The 20,212-nt window shown below is 31.1% G+C and overlaps 1 protein-coding gene across 2 annotated transcripts in view; it reads right to left on the minus strand.

The window, feature by feature from the left end:
• Dsp1 (Dorsal switch protein 1) overlaps positions 1-20,212 on the minus strand; it is a 161,862-nt gene that overhangs the window by 9,423 nt on the left and 132,227 nt on the right. For both annotated transcript variants that reach the window (XM_075378983.1, XM_075378982.1), the window contains exon 3: positions 8,311-8,471. In XM_075378983.1, coding sequence (XP_075235098.1) covers positions 8,311-8,471 — 161 coding nt within the window. The remainder of the gene's footprint in view (positions 1-8,310; positions 8,472-20,212) is intronic.

The following is a 20,212-nucleotide window of genomic DNA, read 5'->3' on the forward strand; positions in this document are numbered from 1 at the left end:
ATCAAACAGTCAATGCAGTGGCACCATTCAAGTTCCCCAAAACCAAAAAAATTAAGCAATCTCCATTTCCTAGTCGAAAAATGTTGGCTACCGTTTTTTGGGATGAAAAGGGCGTCATTTTGGTTGATTTCATGGAATGTGGATCAACAATTACAGCTGAGATATACTGCAAAACGCTCACCAAAACTGATGATGCAAGAAACTGTCATCGGGTATAATATTCCTTCATTAGAACGTGCATCCTCACACTGCTGCCTTAACCAAGAAGATTCAAGATTTTCCTTGGGGACATTTTGACCACCCTCCTCCTCCATGTAGTCCAGACCTTGCACCCAGCGACTAGTTCTTCTTGCACTTGAAAAAGTGGCTTGGTGAACAACAATTTTAAAACAAGGAACTCAAGACATGTTGTCAACTGTTCAATTCCCAGGCAGCAAACTTCTATGCAGAGGGGTTAAAGAAACTGGTGCAATGTTATGAAAAGTGATTAGAACTGAATGGAAATTATACGGAAAAGTGAAGTAGATATGAAGTAAACTAAAACTATAAGTAAAAACCTTTTCTCATGAGTTTATTTTTATAAATGACCAAATTGAACCTTACTTTATGAACATGCCTTGTAAAAAGGATGGAATAACAGTAATAAAGTTATATATGCAAACAGATTTTATCATCACCAAAGATAGATTAGTATTTAATTACAAGACACTGTATAAAGTGTTTACGTCATTAAATAATGGGCAGATCCAAAAAAACAGGTTTTGAAATTTGACATTAGAAAATTAGCTGTACTGGTTAAAATTAACAAATGTCAGATGTCGATATTTGGAGATGAAATAGGAAAGAGAAATCTGAACCAAATATTGAAAAAATATATAAGGCATTTGGGGTTAGTTATAGAAAGAAGTGTAAAGGATAAAATATGTGACAATTAAAAAAAAAGAAAAGAAGTTAAGTTTGTATCAACATGATTAATGAAGTGTGTATTTCTATATATTTAGGAACGAATAGTATTTTTAATTTGTTCTTAAGAAAGATTAGTGTTAACTAATAACTGAGGTTACATAATGTTGATGTGTTAAATTTTATAGATTAGCACAAAAAAATTAAAGGACAGTTCCACAAACTCACTCAATCAGTCACTTGCCACCTTCAATACTGGTGGCAACTAAAAGTGCAAGCATGATACCACAAATGGAACTAGGAAACTCACCCAATTTCCATGACACTTATCCAGTAAAACAGTGTTTCTCAACTTTTTTTTAATGGTGACCAGTAAAATTATAGAAAAATATACAGGGACCAGCAGACATTCAGCTTAGATTTTAAAACAAAAACAAAAAACAACCATACTTATATTTTTATTTTATTAGTAATTAAATTTACATATACAGAATATTAATGTGATTTCTATCTATAAACAACAAACAAATATATAAATGAAAATCAGAAAATAAATAACAAAAAATAAATGTAAGTTGTTCTATTTAAAAATAGGAACTACAAACTAACTGTTAATAATGAAAGTTAGTGAGAAATTTGTTGTTGCTCATTTCGCACAATTGTTTCAATGTTGGTTTGTTTGCTTAAACCTAATCGAAGAGATGAATTTATTAATGAACAATTTCTTGTTTTGATATTAATAAATGTAATAGTCAAAAATCCAGCTTCACACAATTATGTGGTTGCAAAGCAGCATTTTTGAGGCTTTCTTATGTAAATTTGGATGTTCATTTTTTATTACAATACAAAATTTTATTAAATTCAGTTGAAAATCTGTTTTTCAATATTATGTCTGAACCCAATTCCAAGAGATGTTCTTGGTTTTTGTTACTTAAAATTTATATTATTGCAATTATTTTCAATAAAAGGTTAGTTAACCATAAATTTATCTCCTGTAAGTTTGTTTGTAGGGAAATATTTTTCAAATCATTATAAATTGTAACTTACCATTCAGATTATAAACTATTAATTCCTTTTGTATAGTAATAAGAATTAAACAGATCAAGATTATTTTCTTCAATTTTTCAAACCAAAATTTTTTTTTTTAAGCCATCAACTTTGTTAAATAAATTAAAAGTAATTGTCATATTTCCCTGTAAACTTAAATTTAAGTTATTTATATAAGAAAATATGTCACTTAAATAAAACAGTTTTGCAATCCAATACACACTGGAAAAACATTCTGATAATGTAGACTGTTTTTCTACCAAAAATATCTCCACTTCCATCCTTAATTCGTAAAGTTTGGTAAGCACATTTTTTCATGACGGACACCTTACTTCCGCATGAAGTATGAGATGTGTTCTCTGCTCCTACCTCTTGAAAAGAATGGCAAATAATCAAAAGTTAAAATCTCTTTTCTTTATAAAATAACAATTTTAGTAAATTCCAGAACATATTTAATTCAGGTGGCATATCTGGCTGCTAAGTGCTGCTGGTGATGTATTATGCAATGTATTGGTAATATGTCAGGAGAAGCAATTTCTTGAGTCCTTTTTGTTACTCCACAATGTTTCCCAGTCATACTGCTGCTCTGTTGATACACAGACCAATACAATTTTTCCAGCTTAAGTAATAGTTACTAATATACCAAACTCAAAGAATCAAAAATGTTGGGACTATACAGCTGTACGCAGTGCAATTCAACATTTCAACTGAGATTTATTTTGAATAAAAGTTTCTTTAAATCTTTTCTCTTGGAAATAAAATTGTTTTTAAAAATATTCTAATGGTTTCTGCTTTAAGTCGGGATGTCTTGATTTTAAATATTACATTTCGGGTAGTTTCATGTTATCATTATTCTTAAGTTCCTTACGTATTATGCACATTGGATGTACATTGTCTTCCATAGAATCCGGCCAAAGTATAAAACCATATTTCAAGTAATTATTATTGAAGCATCTTGTGAAAGCAGATTTTTTTCTTGTTTGGTGGACATTTATTTTCTGTTTCACTCAATTTTCCTACATATTTATTTCCCACACTAGAACTTTCAGTGCGGAAAAAATTGTGTAAAGTTCCTCATCTTATTTTACTCATTTAAAGAGGAATAAAAATTTGTGTTTTTGCAATAATTAAAAGTAAACCACTTCACTATAACACTAGTAGTCGACTGTGTAAAGAATATAATTGTAAATGCAGTGTTTTCAATAAATTGAACATGCGCATAGCTAAATCATAAAACAAAGTTACCGCCAAAGCCGCACTCTAGTGTGGTGGTGTTTTTGTAACTTCCGCTACTACACTTCATGCGTTGCGGGATAGTCTATTGTTGCAGATTGTGCAAAGAATACAATGTTGTATTCAATAAATTAAACGTGCACCAGTATTTGCCAATGTTTATGTACAGAACATTATACAATTATAATAAATACATTTTTTATATTACCTTTATATGAATTTTTTAAAGTTCATTTTTTCTCGTATTTTTAAATTTTAATTTTTTTTTGTGGTCCAATTTGTTCAGGGATCAGTAGCATTATCTTGTGGTTGAGAAACACTGCAGTGAAAGAATAATTAAGAAAGGAAAATAAGCCAGAATTTTAGGATAGTACTGTGAATATTGTAACATACTGCTTTATGAACAAATATTTGGAATTGTCACAGAAAAGATAATTTAAGTACTTTCACCGAGACTGATAAGAATTATCAAAATACAGAAATACAGTAATAATATATACCTATGATTTGACATGAAATATTACATAAAATAATGTTTATAATTATAAAAAAATTCAAATGAAAAAAAAAATATACAGTTTGAACTTCTTTTAATGGAAATTGAAATGTTTTTAAATAACGACAAGACTTTTCTTTTAATGGAAATTGAAATGTTTTTAAATAACGACAAGACTTTTTATTAATTTAATTTGGCTTAATATTGCTAACAATTGCTATCGCAGATAAAGAAACTGTAACATTCCAACTTGCAGTATTGTTGTAACAAACTATGGGTCTAACTTGTCCCACACTAATTTATTCGATCTAAAACTGGGTATTAACTCATGAACTTAGCAAAGATTCATCCACATGCACAACTTCAGATACACTACTGCAACATAACTAAATTTCAATGAAACTGATCTAGTAGTTTTGGAGATTTTCGAACAACAAAAGTACATAGGCTTATAAATATACATACAGGGTGTCTGGGCTAAAAATAATAGCCTATATTTAAAAACAAAAAAACCAGCAATCAGGAAATCCCTCCCAAAATTTGTTCTGTATACTCTCAAGGTTGGCGGAATACACATGCACAGGCAAGCTGACTCACAATTCAGTTGTAGTCCCTTTCTTTTTTGATTACTGTACAGGGGTTTACAGTACTCTAAATTTGACAATTGTGCTAATTAACTTTCCCACACATATGAAAGGTTGTCTATCATTATTAAATAACAATGCATCAAGATAATTAGGGTTGTTTTTGACCTGGTGCATTACCTCTGTAGCAAACTAATATTTTAGGTGGTGATCATTTTTGGTTTAATGTGATGAAATTGTAACTTGTATGTTTGCAAACGGAGCTGCTTTTGAACAGTGGAATTTGCAGTTACTACTATCTCACCTGATTGACCTTCCTGCATTGGCAGTAAATGCATCGTGTACACATGCCACTATCTCATCTCTAATTTAAATTTCTGGATGATTTACAGTTTGTGAAACCAAGCTTCCAGTCTTGCTTAAACTTGTGTCCCACTGATGAATAGACTTGGATGTAGGAAGATCGATATTCCATTCAGTTTGTACACGTTGTTGAACAAACATAACCGATTGAAACTCCACTAACCAAAGCACAGGCTGAACCTTCTGTTGTGGGGGTCCACATCTTGACAGACTAGTACTGATTACAATTGCATTGTGAGTCGTCTTGCTGGTATTGCCAATGTATTCGATTGACCTTGAGAATATACAGAACCAACAATAATAAAAATATACAGAACAGTTGAGATTTCCTGTTGATTGAGCCTACGATGACTGCTTTCTAAATATAGGCCATTACCTCTAGATATCTATAGTTTGGACAACCTATAAAGAAAACCAAATTTAAGTGAATGGTATTTTTGTACACCTGATATCTCAAAATTTAAAGAAATTCATTTTCACCCCTCCCACTCCTAACATGCAATGAAAGTAATGCTGTACTTTTCTCTGAAAAGTCTGTAAAAAAACAAAAATTTCAGAAATTTTCACTGTTGCTTAACACACCTTTATGATAAACACTTACAAATTTATTGAAAAAGAACAGAATTTAATGAGAAAAAATGTGAATTTAGACGATCAGCAAAACCAAAAATAAGAAAGCACAATATATTATTTTTCCAAATAATCTTTTTGTTTAGATTTTAAGAAAATTGAGGTTAACGGTACTGAACATCAGTAATAACCTTATATTTCCACTCTTAAGTAGGTCTGACTTCTTTTCTGGTATTTCTGTATTGTCCATAGATTGGTCAATTAATGAAAACTCGCAGATTATTGATCATTTCCTAAATAATGATATAATCTCCTGAGAATATCTAATTAAGATGGATGCCCACTACCTGGAATAGCCTTGAAATATTTCTTTGCATGATAATTCATCTTTTTTCACTTTCACTCAGCGTATAGGTCACTAATTCTCTCTCCCTCACTAGACACACAGTCTTAAAATTCTTAACATTAAAATCATCGCAATTATGACCAATTTCTTGTTAATATTTGCTTACTCAAATGGATAATTATTCCAGTTTTCCATTCTTGATTTTAAATCAGTTTAATTTTTTATTTTTTGCTCGATGAATAATTCATTCACATAAGCTTTGAAGATTGTATGTGGAAATGGAATTTTGTAGGGTTTAAAAACCGCCATGCCTAACCAGATTCCTGAATGAAAATCTGAGATGCCTAATCCACCAAAAAGATAAGCAAATTTACTAATACAATTCGATTTTAGGAATAATGAAATATTTGACTAGTTTACGATCACCAAGGTAGATTTTTATTACAAACTGAAGTTACATGCTACACCAGCTTTTCCCCATTACCTACTATACTGTTACTTCCTCTTGCGAGTAGTGGGCCCGATCCTCGGAATACCGATTATAAACACAATTACCCAGAAGACACTAGACAGATTTTAACTATTAAAAACTATAAATTTCTTAATACTACAATTTTTTTATGATGAAAATTTAACATGAGATAATAGAAAAGAGCAGTTTGAAAGACAAAAAATAAATAAAACACACTATGCAAACATTAGATGAAATATACATAATATTCACATAAAATAAAAGAATGAATAATCAGAATTTTATCAGAGTGTAGCTTTTAAAGCAATCAGGATAAAAATACTACCCCCCCCCCCAAAACTAAAGTAGGTTGGAAAAAAGGGATTTTCATTACAAGATTCCAAGGTCAACAAATGGAACTGAAAACACACTGTTTAAACATTTTTGTAAAGTGTTGGACAGCTTTTAAAAAAACCAGTTCTGTAAAGAATAAAATAAAATGGGGAAACAAGCAAATGGAATAGAAAATATAGCAGATGAGTAATATAAGTTATGTTAATTATATAAGATCATATTAGAGAAAGAAATAAAAGATTCTAAAGAAAGAACTAACTCTTGGATCAAGATGTAGCTGATCAGAAATATATCAAGAATAAGATCCAATATATATCGCACAATTTTGAAAAATGGTTGTTTATGGATAGTACAGTTAAGATCATAAAAAACTGTTTTTACTTCCCTGTACAAAGTAAAGGAAATATTGTGACCACAAAACATTTCAATTTTCAGATTTCAACAGAAATATGCATTTTTTACCATCCCTGAATTCATTTTGACTAGGTTCGGCATGATGTCTGACCGTACATACATATGTATCTCGCATAACTCAAAAACGATTAGCCAAAGCATGTTCAAATTTTATATTTAGGACTGTTGTAACAATCAAGTTGTGCACTTCCCCTTTTGATTGAGATTGACTGAATTAAAAGTGTTTATATCATACGCTGAACTTATTTTCATTGAGCCAAACAAATTTTAATTAATGGCATTTTGATCTTACAAGAGAAGACACATTGGTTCCAATCAGACTTCGTCTCCTTTTCTTTGGTTTTAACTTATTTTTTTTTTAATTTAAATATATTGATTTATTAATAATTACTCAATAAAAAAAAACCAATAGTTATTAGTGAAATAAAATTTAATGTATTTTAATAAACATGTATATGTAATTTAATAGGAATTATTACACATTGTGTATATGTAACAGATTTGGCGAAACATCTAATTATTTAATATTAATTGAAAATTATAATTTAGAATCATATTATTTTTGAATTTTCTACTTTAATTTTATATAATTAATCTGGAATTTCTGTTTAATTTTATTTATATTAAAGTTATACAGTGACTGAAAAATAGACCCTCACAAGAACAACACATACAATGAGACATACATGGCTGATCTTTAATAAATTACAAAAAATTCTTATGTTTTATTTCATTACTCTTTTGATATTGTCAGACAATATTTTCTCTAAGTCGGAGTTGATCATCATTTTGTTTATTTGTTGCCAATCATTTAAACACTCTTTGATTTGATATTATTCTTCTGATTTTAATTTCTGTAGATGTTCTCAAATTTTCTCTCTTTATATCCTCTCTTAATGTTTTCTTCCTCTTCATATTTATCTTAATGTTTTTATACTTTCTTTGTTTGCAACATTTTCCTGTTATTTAATTTTTGGTTTGCAACATTTTGTTCTTTCTTTGGTTTTAAAATTTTCTTCTGCTTTTTTTTTGGAGATATTTTCTTCATGTTATTGTTCTTTTTCCTGTATGTTTGTTTATTTTTTCATTGTTGATTATTCACCAAATAATCCAATAATAAAAACTGAATATTTCACACCATAAGGTTAAAATGAATATTTGTAACCCAACCATCAAAGAATACTGGTACCACGATCTAGTATTCAAATCTGTATAAAAATAACTACCTTTACCAGGATTTGAACCTTAGAACTCTTGACTTCAAAATCAGCTGATTTGCGATGATGAGTTCACCACTAGGCAAACCCAGTGGGTTGTTAAAGTACACCTAACTGGTGCTAACTGATAAGTAGAAAATAAATATATTAAATAAAATAATAAAAAGAAATAAAGACAGTAGAATGATCAATTCCAAAATCAACACGCTAGCCTTTCTTAAAAGATAACCAAATACACTTTCACATAAACAAAATCAAATTATTTTTTTTTCTTAATAAGAAACATAAAAACTACTAAAAACTTTTAAATTATCCAACAATTAATAACTTACAATGATCTCTTTGGAGCATTTGGATCTTTTATATGCTTCCTTTTCTTACCACGTGCTTTTTCACCCTTTGGTGGTACATAACTTTGCATTTCAGTATCATATCGTTTCTTATCTTTATCGGCCATTTCATGGAATCGCTTCTTTTCCTTATCTGACATAGTCTGAAAAAAATAAAAATAAAATAGAATTACAAAAGTATTTACAACAAAAAATCTATTTGTTGTAAATAAACATTTACAACAAAATAAAACTTTATAAACTAAGACAAGAAATTTAAACTTATTTTCAAAATTTTAAGATACTAACATTTAGATTTCTTTAAAGAAAGATCAACTTCCTTAAACCGATAAGGTCGTACTGTCAGTCCTAAAAAAATGTGTACAAATCTCTCAGCTATTTGACAAAACCAAAATTTAGGTCTTACAAAAACTCTCTCAAGGCCCATTGAGATGAGGACATTATGTATGACATGTAAGCGAGAGATGCAGTCTTGTGCAGCCTTAGACCTACCATTTTTTGAAACGTGTGGTTAATGGCACTCCAACCATTAAAGTGCACTGGAATCCAGTTTAGTTTGAAATTGAGACAACTTTTATATATAACTTTTCATATAAAGACAACTCTAGGATTTGAATCTCAGAACCTTTGAGTTGAAAAGCAACTGATTTGTGATAAGTTAACCGCTAGACCCCACCACAACTGGTGGGGGCTTTAGGTGAGGATATTGTATATATGGTATAATAATTACTGAACACACATCAGAGCAAACAGAACATATAATTCTTTTGTATGGGACTTGCAAACAACAGTTGTTTTATGTTCATGTTATATAATGTAAACAGAACTTAGAAGTGCATCATATTTTTTTAACAGACAAGATGAGGACCATGCTCACTGGCTATGTATGGAGGAGAAAAGTAACCAGCAGCATTGAGTTTTAAGTTCTTATAAAAAAAAGAACAATTGTTGGTATTTGACCAATTAAATAGCAAACCATTAATTACTTGACGCATCAGCAACATAACTGTCATATGTTACTGTATCAGATCATTTTACGTCAAAATGTCTGATTATATAAATAAATAAATTCATACATATAAATATATAACAATTGAGGCATCAAAAGTAACAAAAAATATTTCAAGTTTATTTAATTTTAATTACAAACACAAATACATATAAATATATATTTATTTATTTTCCAATTAATTTTATACGCAGTGAAAAACCTCAAATGAATATTTTCTTACAAAATTTTTCTCCAGCACTTAGTAAATCAGTAAAAATGTAAATGATTAAAGATATTTTATACAAACATAAAAAACTAATTTAACTTTGGACAGTTTATAAATCAGATTTGTAAAGAACTTCTAAAATGAGCAGTGGAATAATTTTGACAAAGTTTGTTTAGTCAGTTTAATGTGATTTTTCATTCTACCCAATGACTTTTGTTTGAAATTAAACATAATGAAGTTAATGAATTGAAAATTAATCTATTTGAAATTAAAAAACCTCTTTTGATGCATATGAGTCATGCTGTCAAGTACTATGACAATCCGTAATTATATGTTATTTTCAATTATATCTTTTAACACACCTATTATGCTACAAAGTATGCACCTGTATGTTTAAAATTTTCAGACATAAAAGGCTCTAATGTTTATACAAGCCCTTCACCTCAAGAGGGGAAATGCAAAGGCTGAATGGTTTACAATTAAGTTGGATACTTCAACTTAAAAGAAATACTTTGGGAAGTAAAATCTCTCACTCTTTTCACTATTCTCTGTAAGGGATGTGTGGACACATCACCTATTCTCACAATCAATCCCTTTTCCCTATCTCTGACGTCTTCCTCCAGTTTCTGTTCTAACAGTATACTGGAATGTGGTTCCCAATGAAGATGTTGAACCAACAGAAAACATACAAGTTTGATGTGAACTGGTGATGGTGAGACGGGAATTACAACAGATTTGTAGGAAAATAAGCCTACTAAAAGCCTACCACATTAAAGTTGTCTCTCTTTAATTCTTTTCAAAAATATAAATACCATAAAAAACAAACCTTACAAAATATTCTCCACAAAACAAACATGGATTACATACAAAATCTATGAACAATAATAATTCTGATATACCAACTGTAAGACTAAGTATGTAATAAAAAATAAATTTTACACATATTTTTAAAAATAAAATAATATATTTATGATTATGAGCAGCTGGTGTTACACCACTTGTAAGTGACTGAGGAATCATTACGAAAAAAGTAAAAGCAAAATAAAAAATTCTTTTATGGTGAAATTGTTGGTCAATATTATGATTGGAAACATAAACAATATAAATTTAAGTTTATTAGTGATTTACTAAGTAACTTCTAAAATTAATTGTGTCATTTACTCAAGTGCTGAATTACAAATTATGAAGGCATTTCAAGATTAAAATTTTGATATGCTGCAGTTCAAACCAGTACCTGAAGACTGAAAGTAGTAACAAAAAAAACAACAAATATTTTATCTGATACCAGCCATTTGTGATTATTTTTCTCAGCTTACCATGCCAGTCTACACAGTACTAACATATAATAAAAGTTAATCACCTAAGAGAAATAGTGTATCATAAACACTAATGAGATAGTTCTGTAAATAAGCTTAAGAATCCAAAATTAGTACCTGATAAGAAAATTTAATACAGGCTTTTGTCATACATTATTCAAGAGTTTTTTTGATATTGTGATTATAACCTTAGACATGCATTTGCTTGTATTTTAATGAGGAAGTGATATAGAAGCTACGTTCTGACTTTTAAAACCACTACACCACTAAGTCGGCCATTTTGTTACTGGCTGATTTTGATGATCCTCCTTTATTTTGTAGAGGAATTTTTTGGTCAAATTTAACTAAATTAAAATTGGATATTGTTACAGTGTAATGATATAAATCCTGATATATTAAATTATTCTCGTAAAATTACTTTCAAAAATTCTGTAAAAAAATTACTTAATTTCATAACAATTTAAATTAGCACTTTGTACTAGTACTAAACATTTCTTTGCTAATTAAAGTTCTGTTTCTCACTTTTTGTATTTCTTACCAATGTTCATATTTTTTAGTCCTAACCAATTAAACAAGTTGTTGGTAATTTGAGTTTTATTGCTAACAATAAATTTAAAAGACTCAAGTAACATTATTTATGGTGCACATGAATAATATTATTTAATATAAACAGATATGCTATAATATATTTGTAGGTTATTTCACTTTCTTTCTTTGAACATCCTCTAGAGTTGCACATCTCTGAAACTGCCAACAAAATACATTAAAAAGGATTATGCAAACCGACCAAAAGATTGATCTGAGCGGTAAGTTATTTTGAATTTCAGTATATTCTGTTTATATTCTAATACAGCTGCAAAAATGTTCTATAAACCATAAGATCATTATGTTAAGCTGGGAAAGGACTTACAGGAGTGAAAAACAACTTATTTGTATAAGTACTTTAATGCTGAACACCAATTATTTATGTAAAATGTTGGAGATTTAATGTTAATGTCATTGCAAAACTTTTTACATGTTGTAGTATGGAAGTAAAATATTCTACTTATACATTTAATAACAGAGAATATATTCGAGTAGCAATTTCATGAGGAAAGAATCAATAACTATAATGAATACTTTAATAATAGAAAATATAGACAATATTTGCAGAAGTGACCAGGATGCTTTCAGATAACGCCAACAAGAATCATGCATGGAGTCTCCATAAACAAGTGAAACATACAGTAACCGATAAGCTCATAAATAAAACTGTAATTTATATTAGTAAAGAAGGAAGAAATGGGATTCCACTATACACAGTTTTACTTCCCCATCTTCTACATGAGAACAATAATGAAAAAAAAAAAATTATATTAACTGGTTATTTTTATTCTCCGTTCGATAAATTTATACAAATCATAATGAAAAATATATTAATACTGACAGAAGTACGGTAAGTGGAATCGCCTGTTATATCCACCCCGGCAATTAAAAACGGGAGGCGTGGAGAAATTTAGATAGCGGGGTTCACCAGCCCATAGCCCTCGTTCCCGGCCCGGTTTACCGAGAGAAAATTACGGGAGGTAAAGAAAGAAGAAAATATCGGCATTGCTACTGGGCGGTGGCATGTGAAGAGAGCGCGATAAGGAAAGTAAAATGCGAGAAAAGGAGGGACGGAGGTAGTTTAGCCGCGCCACGCTCCGTTCCTAAGCTCCAAGTAATTGGTGAACCCCCTTACACCTCACCATACCCCCAAAAATAATATTCCCGATGAGAGAAAGAGAGAGCCGCGTTCCGCATCCACATCTACACACAGCCCTTATATAATATTTGCGCGCGCATTTTATCGCAGCTTTCCAGGGTCCTCCCGGACGCCACGCCGTTAGATTGGAAGCTCTGGAGGCGAGAGTATACACGGCGGCCTGGAAGGCTGGATGGTCGGGTCGGAAGGACGGCCGCGGCCTCTTTCAAAAATCAATGGCGCCAACGTTTCGTTCGTTTGTGTTTATTCGTTGGCCGCCACAGCGGAGCGGAGCACAGCACGGCACGGTACAGCAGGCCAGCAGCAAAGAGGGCGAAAAAGAGAAAGACGGAGCACGACCGACACGTTTTATAGCGCCATCTCTCTTTCTCTAACGCGCGTTCAGCGACCACTCTACCCTCTTCGCCATCACCAGTAAACCCGCTTCTGCTGGCGCACTCATTTCCCCACTCTATATGACAACTGGTAGAAAATAAATTATACTTCCCTCCCGATACCCCTAAAAAGAGCTATCGCCATCGCGCTCTACGAACGCGTCCCTCTCTTTTCATCCTATATACACCACCGGTGCAGAGCGGCGGAATAGCAGCAACAGCAGTCAAGCTAGCATGCCTGTTTCCCCCCTCCCCAGAAACTTATATATATCTCCCCCTTTCCGATTCTCTCTCTCGCTCGTACTGTTGGCTGCTAGCTTGTTTGGTCGGTACGTACGCCGCTCTACGTAACACACAGAACGCAGAAATATAGGCACGTCGATAATACAATTTTGGCGGCGCACTGGCGGACAAAACTTCCTCTCATGTTGTTGTCGTTGTAAATAAGTACCGTACCGTAATAATTTCTTTATAACCGATCTGCATCCAGGCGTTCAATAACGATTGGACCTCACTTTTAACGCTATATATTCTGAATTCTTCTTAGAAACCGAAAATTGGAGGCCCTTCTTTACGAATACGGTTAACAATTTTATAAACTTCTATCACCATTCTTTCTGTGTTTTCTGAATAGTAGTTCGAATGTAATTTACTCATTGCGAGTAAAAGGTGCGAAAAGGCTTCGGATACTTTTTTATCTAGACAAGAAAAGATAACTTGCAAACCGAAATTGAAATTACGATCTATAAGAATTTTATCCGAACAATTAATGCATAAAACAAAACAATGAAAACCTCCTATCAAACACGGTGCGAGAACCTCGCAAACAAACAGTTTTATAATAGTAACTTTTACGATTGAAACATCTTCAAATATGTAATACATTAGCGTGCACAATCTCCTTTAACATTATGTTAATATACTATACCGATTTTATACTTGTATGAATCTTCAAACCTTATTACACTACTTATAAAATACCTTCTCCATAAGTTTGAAACTTAATTTTCTTCATAGTAAGAATTAAAATAATTTGGTGGTCTTATTTTTAATTTCTAATTTTTCTGTTGCGTGATAAAATTTTATTTTTTAACCGTTACTATTGGCTTTCTCTGAACTACTTTTTAGGTGGAAGGAAGCTTTAAAATGTATGAAAACATTTTCTAATACTAAATTTATCTCTAATTTTTCGAAAAAGGCAACGTAATTATCTTTATTATTAGTTATTTTCAAGGATTTCGGAAATAAAATATAATAGCTTGTCGTGTTTTAGAATCCTATATCCCGTTTAAACATATCGAATTTATGAAGAGCTAAGATAACTTTTTAAATTGTTAATTCTAGTAAAATACTTTTTCTTAATTTAATTTATAGTGAATTTTTTTTATTATTATTAAAAATCTTACTGCAAGAATCTACCAGAGTCTGACAAATATTGGTGGTGTATTATTTAAGCGCTATCTAAGAAATCAGACCTAAACTCAAGCGAGGCCCTTCATAGTTCTGAAGGCACAAAAACCTAGGAAGAAAAGGCACATCTAAGGAAAATGAGTTTTTCCAGAAAGAAAAGATTACGTATTAAAAAGAAATAAAAAAGATAGCGTACGGTGTTAAATATGTAGCAGGCCACCAGTTTTAATTAAAATAGGAATGAATAAAAAATACAAGCGAACATAGATTACTACTATATCAAGTAAATAAATTTTTTGCAAGTTTCATCACGGAAGATTGATATATAATAAATACATTTATATACCTTAAATGCAGTTATATCGTTCGCTGATTTTTACTACTTCAACCTCAGAAAAGAAGGTTGTTCTCTTTATCATAGATTTCATTCAAATACGTAAAACATTAATATAAAGAAAATCTGTTTTTTTCTAAGTTATTTAATTTGAAGAAAAGTCCAACAGACTTTTCCCTTTACCTAACTCAACCTATAAAATGCCGAGCAATCTACAAATTCAGTTCGGATGAATTCAGACAATTCGCCCTCCGGGTTTTGAGAACTGATTAGGGTTCTCCACCAAAAATTAGGAGGGACCCCTTCAGAGGCGATTTAAATGTTGAAGAATACGCCCGTCTGAAATGCTTACTCCATCACCCAACCGCTCGGAAATATGTAAATTAGTTAATTAAAATAACGACAAAAAATATTAATATTTGGAAAACTGCTTTGGAGAAAAAGTATTGAAACGGTACATCAAAATGTTTTATATATATAGCTTTTCATACTTTGGATTGCTGCTCAAGAAGACAAAAAAACATCGACTAGTCATTTTTAAATGAAACTTATTAAAAATCGACCGTAAAGTTGTAAAATATTTACTAAAAAATACATAATTAATCGGAAGAATATACACTTTTTTAACAATTATTAGGAACACGGTTTCTCACTGGAAAAATTAAATAACCGATACTAAGAAAAGACAACTGATATTTAACAAATCATTGGTTAAAAAAAAAGCCGGCAATGAATTGCATAACATTTTCGGCTTCACCAGTCAAGGTACGTAATTAATTTTTGAAAAATCATTTTCAACCGGTTTGTTAGCAACAAACCGATTATAACCGACGCCGATGATGCGAAAAAATTACACAAATAAGTGCTGTTTTTCACTTTATTCTAATTTTCCTCATAGGTATGCCGTATGTAAACATCTGAGGCACAAGACAGATATAATTTCTGCTTTGCTGAGAGTAGTAAAAATGAATACTAATAACCAATAATTTTGTAAATCTTGAAATTGGTTTTAACCATTTTATAATAAATGGATAACTGAAAAAGGAAAAAAAAGTGGTTCGAGCATCTTCTTTTTCCGCATAATTGTGAAGTTACGCCGGACTTAAAAAACAGTCATTTATTTTACTACTCATGCGCGTTTTTTTTTGTCTTCAGTCATTTGACTGGTTTGATGCAGCTCTCCAAGATTCCCTATCTAGTGCTAGTCGTTTCATTTCAGTATACCTTCTACATCCTACATCCCCAACAATTTGTTTTACATACTCCAAACGTGGCCTGCCTACACAATTTTTCCCTTCTACCTGTCCTTCCAATATTAAAGCGACTATTCCAGGATGCCTTAATATGTGGCCTATAAGTCTGTCTCTTCTTTTAACTATATTTTTCCAAATGCTTCTTTCTTCATCTATTTGCCGCAATACCTCTTCATTTGTCACTATCCACCCATCTGATTTTTAACGTTCTCCTATAGCACCACATTTCAAAAGCTTCTAATCTTTTTTTCTCGGATACTCCGATCGTCCAAGTTTCACATCCATATAAAGCGACACTCCAAACATATACTTTCAAAAATCTTTTCCTGACATTTAAATTAACTTTTGATGTAAACAAATTATATTTCTTACTGAAGGCTCGTTTCGCTTGTGCTATTCGGCATTTTATATCGCTCCTGCTTCGTCCATCTTTAGTAATTCTACTTCCCAAATAACAAAATTCTTCTACCTCCATAATCTTTTCTCCTCCTATTTTCACATTCAGCGGTCCATCTTTGTTATTTCTACTACATTTCATTACTTTTGTTTGTTCTTGTTTATTTTCATGCGATAGTTCTTGCGTAGGACTTCATCTATGCCGTTCATTGTTTCTTCTAAATCCTACTCTCGGCTAGAATTACTATATCATCAGCAAATCGTAGCATCTTTATCTTTTCACCTTGTACTGTTACTCCGAATCTAAATTGTTCTTTAACATCATTAACTGCTAGTTCCATGTAAAGATTAAAAAGTAACGGAGATAGGGAACATCCTTGTCGGACTCCCTTTCTTATTAGGGCTTCTTTCTTATGTTCTTCAATTGTTATTGTTGCTGTTTGGTTCCTGTACATGTTAGCAATTGTTCTTCTATCTCTGTATTTGAACCCTAATTTTTTTAAAATGCTGAACATTTTTTTCCAGTCTACGTTATCGAATGCCTTTTCTAGGTCTATAAACGCCAAGTATGTTGGTTTGTTTTTCTTTAATCTTCCTTCTACTATTAATCTGAGGCCTAAAATTGCTTCACTTGTCCCTATACTTTTCCTGAAACCAAATTGGTCTTCTCCTAACACTTCTTCCACTCTCCTCTTAATTCTTCTGTATAAAATTCTAGTTAAGATTTTTGATGCATGTCTAGTTAAACTAATTGTTCTGTATTCCTCACATTTATCTGCCCCTGCTTTCTTTGGTATCATAACTATAACACTTTTTTTGAAGTCTAATGGAAATTCCCCATTTTCATAAATATTACACACCAGTTTGTATAATCTATCAATCGCTTCCTCACCTGCACTGCGCAGTAATTCTACAGGTATTCCGTCTATTCCAGGAGCCTTTCTGCGCGTTAAAAAAATTAAAGTTGAATAAAATTGTAACGAAGCAAAACCATTAGGTGTAATTCAACGACCAGCCTCTGTGGCCCGAATGGTAGCATCTTTCACCGGAGTTCCCGGGTTCGAATCCCGGTCAGGCATGGTATTTTCATACACATTACGAATCATTCATCTCATCCTCTGAAGCAATACCTAACGGTGGTCCCGAAGTTTAAAAAAAATTATAATCCAATGAAACAGCCGATAAATTATTATAATTTGTCAATAAGATTAATGAACAACCAAGTAATACCAATTTATCTCGTTCTAATTCGTCCATTTCATATTTTTGACGACCTAACCTATTTCTTTAATACCTTTAGTCCCACTATTAACCAACGAACAGTTTTCTTTCTTTATTTATTTTTCTGGATAGATTTTACCAGGAAAAAATTCCCCAAATATCAATACAAAAAACTCCGCTAGAACATTTTCCAACTCAAACGCAATTTATTACTAATCGACACACCGTTGTAACGTTTCACCATATCTCAAAGAAAACGACAGAAAAATATCTTAATTTGAATGAAAAACGTTTCATTACGCATCCTAAAATCTAAAACTCTTCTATGAAATTTAACGTCTCGACAGAAAAACTGAACTAGAATGATTAATCGGCCGTATATAAGAAACAAGGAAGCCAAACCTCTTATAATAATGGATAACATTTTTAAAGTTGTCCTTGTTAAGATGAAATAATTCTCCATTGAAGCATTTTTACGGAATGAATTCATTAAAAAAATTTATTTCGTGTTAAAATGTAATAGAGTAACAATTACAAATAAGTAATATAATATTTTACATTGAAAAAAAGAAGAAAAATAAGTTTAATTAATATTTAACGAGGACAAACATGTGAAAGTTTCATCGGTTAGTAACTGATCAAAATCATGAAAATACCATTGGAAGATCTTTTACTTTCTAGACACAACGAAAAGGTGAAACAAAGAAACAGTCAGATTATTATTATTTATTTTTTAGCAATTATAATTATATACATTTATAATTAAAAAAAGAATCAATTTTTTTAAAAAACTAATAAGAGATTAGGAGGGAGGAAAATTCACGTTAATCTGCAATTAAAGAGAATTCTTGATATTAAAAATTACATTAAGAACACAATAATTATACGATAAGACTAATAAAAGAATAAAAAGAGCATTACTACGAGAATATTAACACAATGTACGGGCAGGTGCTGCTACGAACAAAGAAACAACAAGCTGCTCTACCGCACTAACTACAAAAAGCAGATGTTATAGCTGCCAGCGAGACGCACACGCACTCTACAAAAATGTATTTCCTTTAATATTTTTCCTCTACGAGTTAGCTTATTAAAATTAAAAAAAAAAAAAATAATCCAAAAAAATAACAGAAAATATTCAACAACGCACGAAATACATGATAAAAAATGTTGTTAAATAAAAAATTAAATGTTGAATAGATTATAAAACAAAGCGTGTTATAAAATAAACGAAAACGGTACAAAATCGATTATCATTTACGTAACAATGGAAATATTTTAAAAATCTACATCTGTAAATCTATTACATAATCAAAATAAATGACCTGCCCGTTGTATAATATAATGTTAAAACATAAATTACGAAATTCAGCCAGGTTCGAATGAATAAACCGTCAATGAAATTCGTGTAAAGGAACTGGCCATAGTTTATCAAACTTTATGAATTACCAAAGAAAATTCTCTTTCGAAACGCAACTTATATGTCGTTTTAGTCGATTTTCTTCAAGAATAACGTTTTAAAAAATTAGAATTAAGTAATTAAGTTTTATCGTAAAAATTTTATTTAAAAAAAAAATCCGATGAGTTTCGATTTGGTAGAAATTTTGATTTTTACACAGATCCTAAGTTGTTAACGATCACCGCTTATCGGTACAGAAGTCTTCAGGCGAACGGTTACTCAAAATATATGACAGCGGTACGTAATAAAAATAACAAGAAGTACTTGATTTGGTGTTTTGTTTGAGATACCGTTAAGATTCGACTGGATTCCATTCCTGTTTTCTCTTGGTTACACGAATTTCTGTAATATATTTAATTAGTAGAGTGCCCTTACATTTATACACAAGAACCCCAGTATTCTAAATGAATGAATTTAAATAAAAACTGTTGGATAATTTTTTTTTTTACACAATACTAATATGTTAACCTAATAATGCTTTGCGTTCTTGTTTTTTATTTATTTAAACAAATAATGACCAATTAAGATATCCCACTTATTTATGATTATAAAATGTTTTTTCTACTTTAAAAGTTGTATTTCATTAAAGACCGCCTGTTTATAACATAACATATTATTAACATCCCAGGTATAAAGACCTTTGTAGGGGATCGAAAAGGGAGAACGGCAGACGGAGATCCGGATTTGGCAGCTGTTGCCACGTCACAGAATTGTTCAGTTTCACTTATAACTATGAAGTGAATGAAGCACGTGGTTCTGCTTATAAAAAAACAATAAATTGCATAAGAATTTAAAGTAATTATATTTGCAAATACATATGTCGTCAATTACGACACACATAAAATACCTTTCGGCACGTCGGAAGGGATAGATTTCACCGGTGCTAAGTAGGGAATAAAAAAGATTTCCACCTTAAAGTTAAGAAAAACTTCAAATTTACTCGATACGACAATTGTTGCGTGTGATAAAAAGTTTCACGTGTTTAGCATACGACCCCATCTTTAAATTCCAGCAACATTTTCATCAACCCTTGCTGTAAGGGTTGGTCATATAAAAAATTGTTTCAGACAAAAGTTTTAGGTATGGTTTACAGGACTAACGACCACTTTAAACAGATTCGATACTGTGCCTATTAGGGAACTTATGATTTTTTGCTTTCG

The sequence above is a fragment of the Lycorma delicatula genome, chromosome 11 (assembly GCF_047948215.1).
Source record: "Lycorma delicatula isolate Av1 chromosome 11, ASM4794821v1, whole genome shotgun sequence".
Taxonomy (NCBI): domain Eukaryota; kingdom Metazoa; phylum Arthropoda; class Insecta; order Hemiptera; family Fulgoridae; genus Lycorma; species Lycorma delicatula.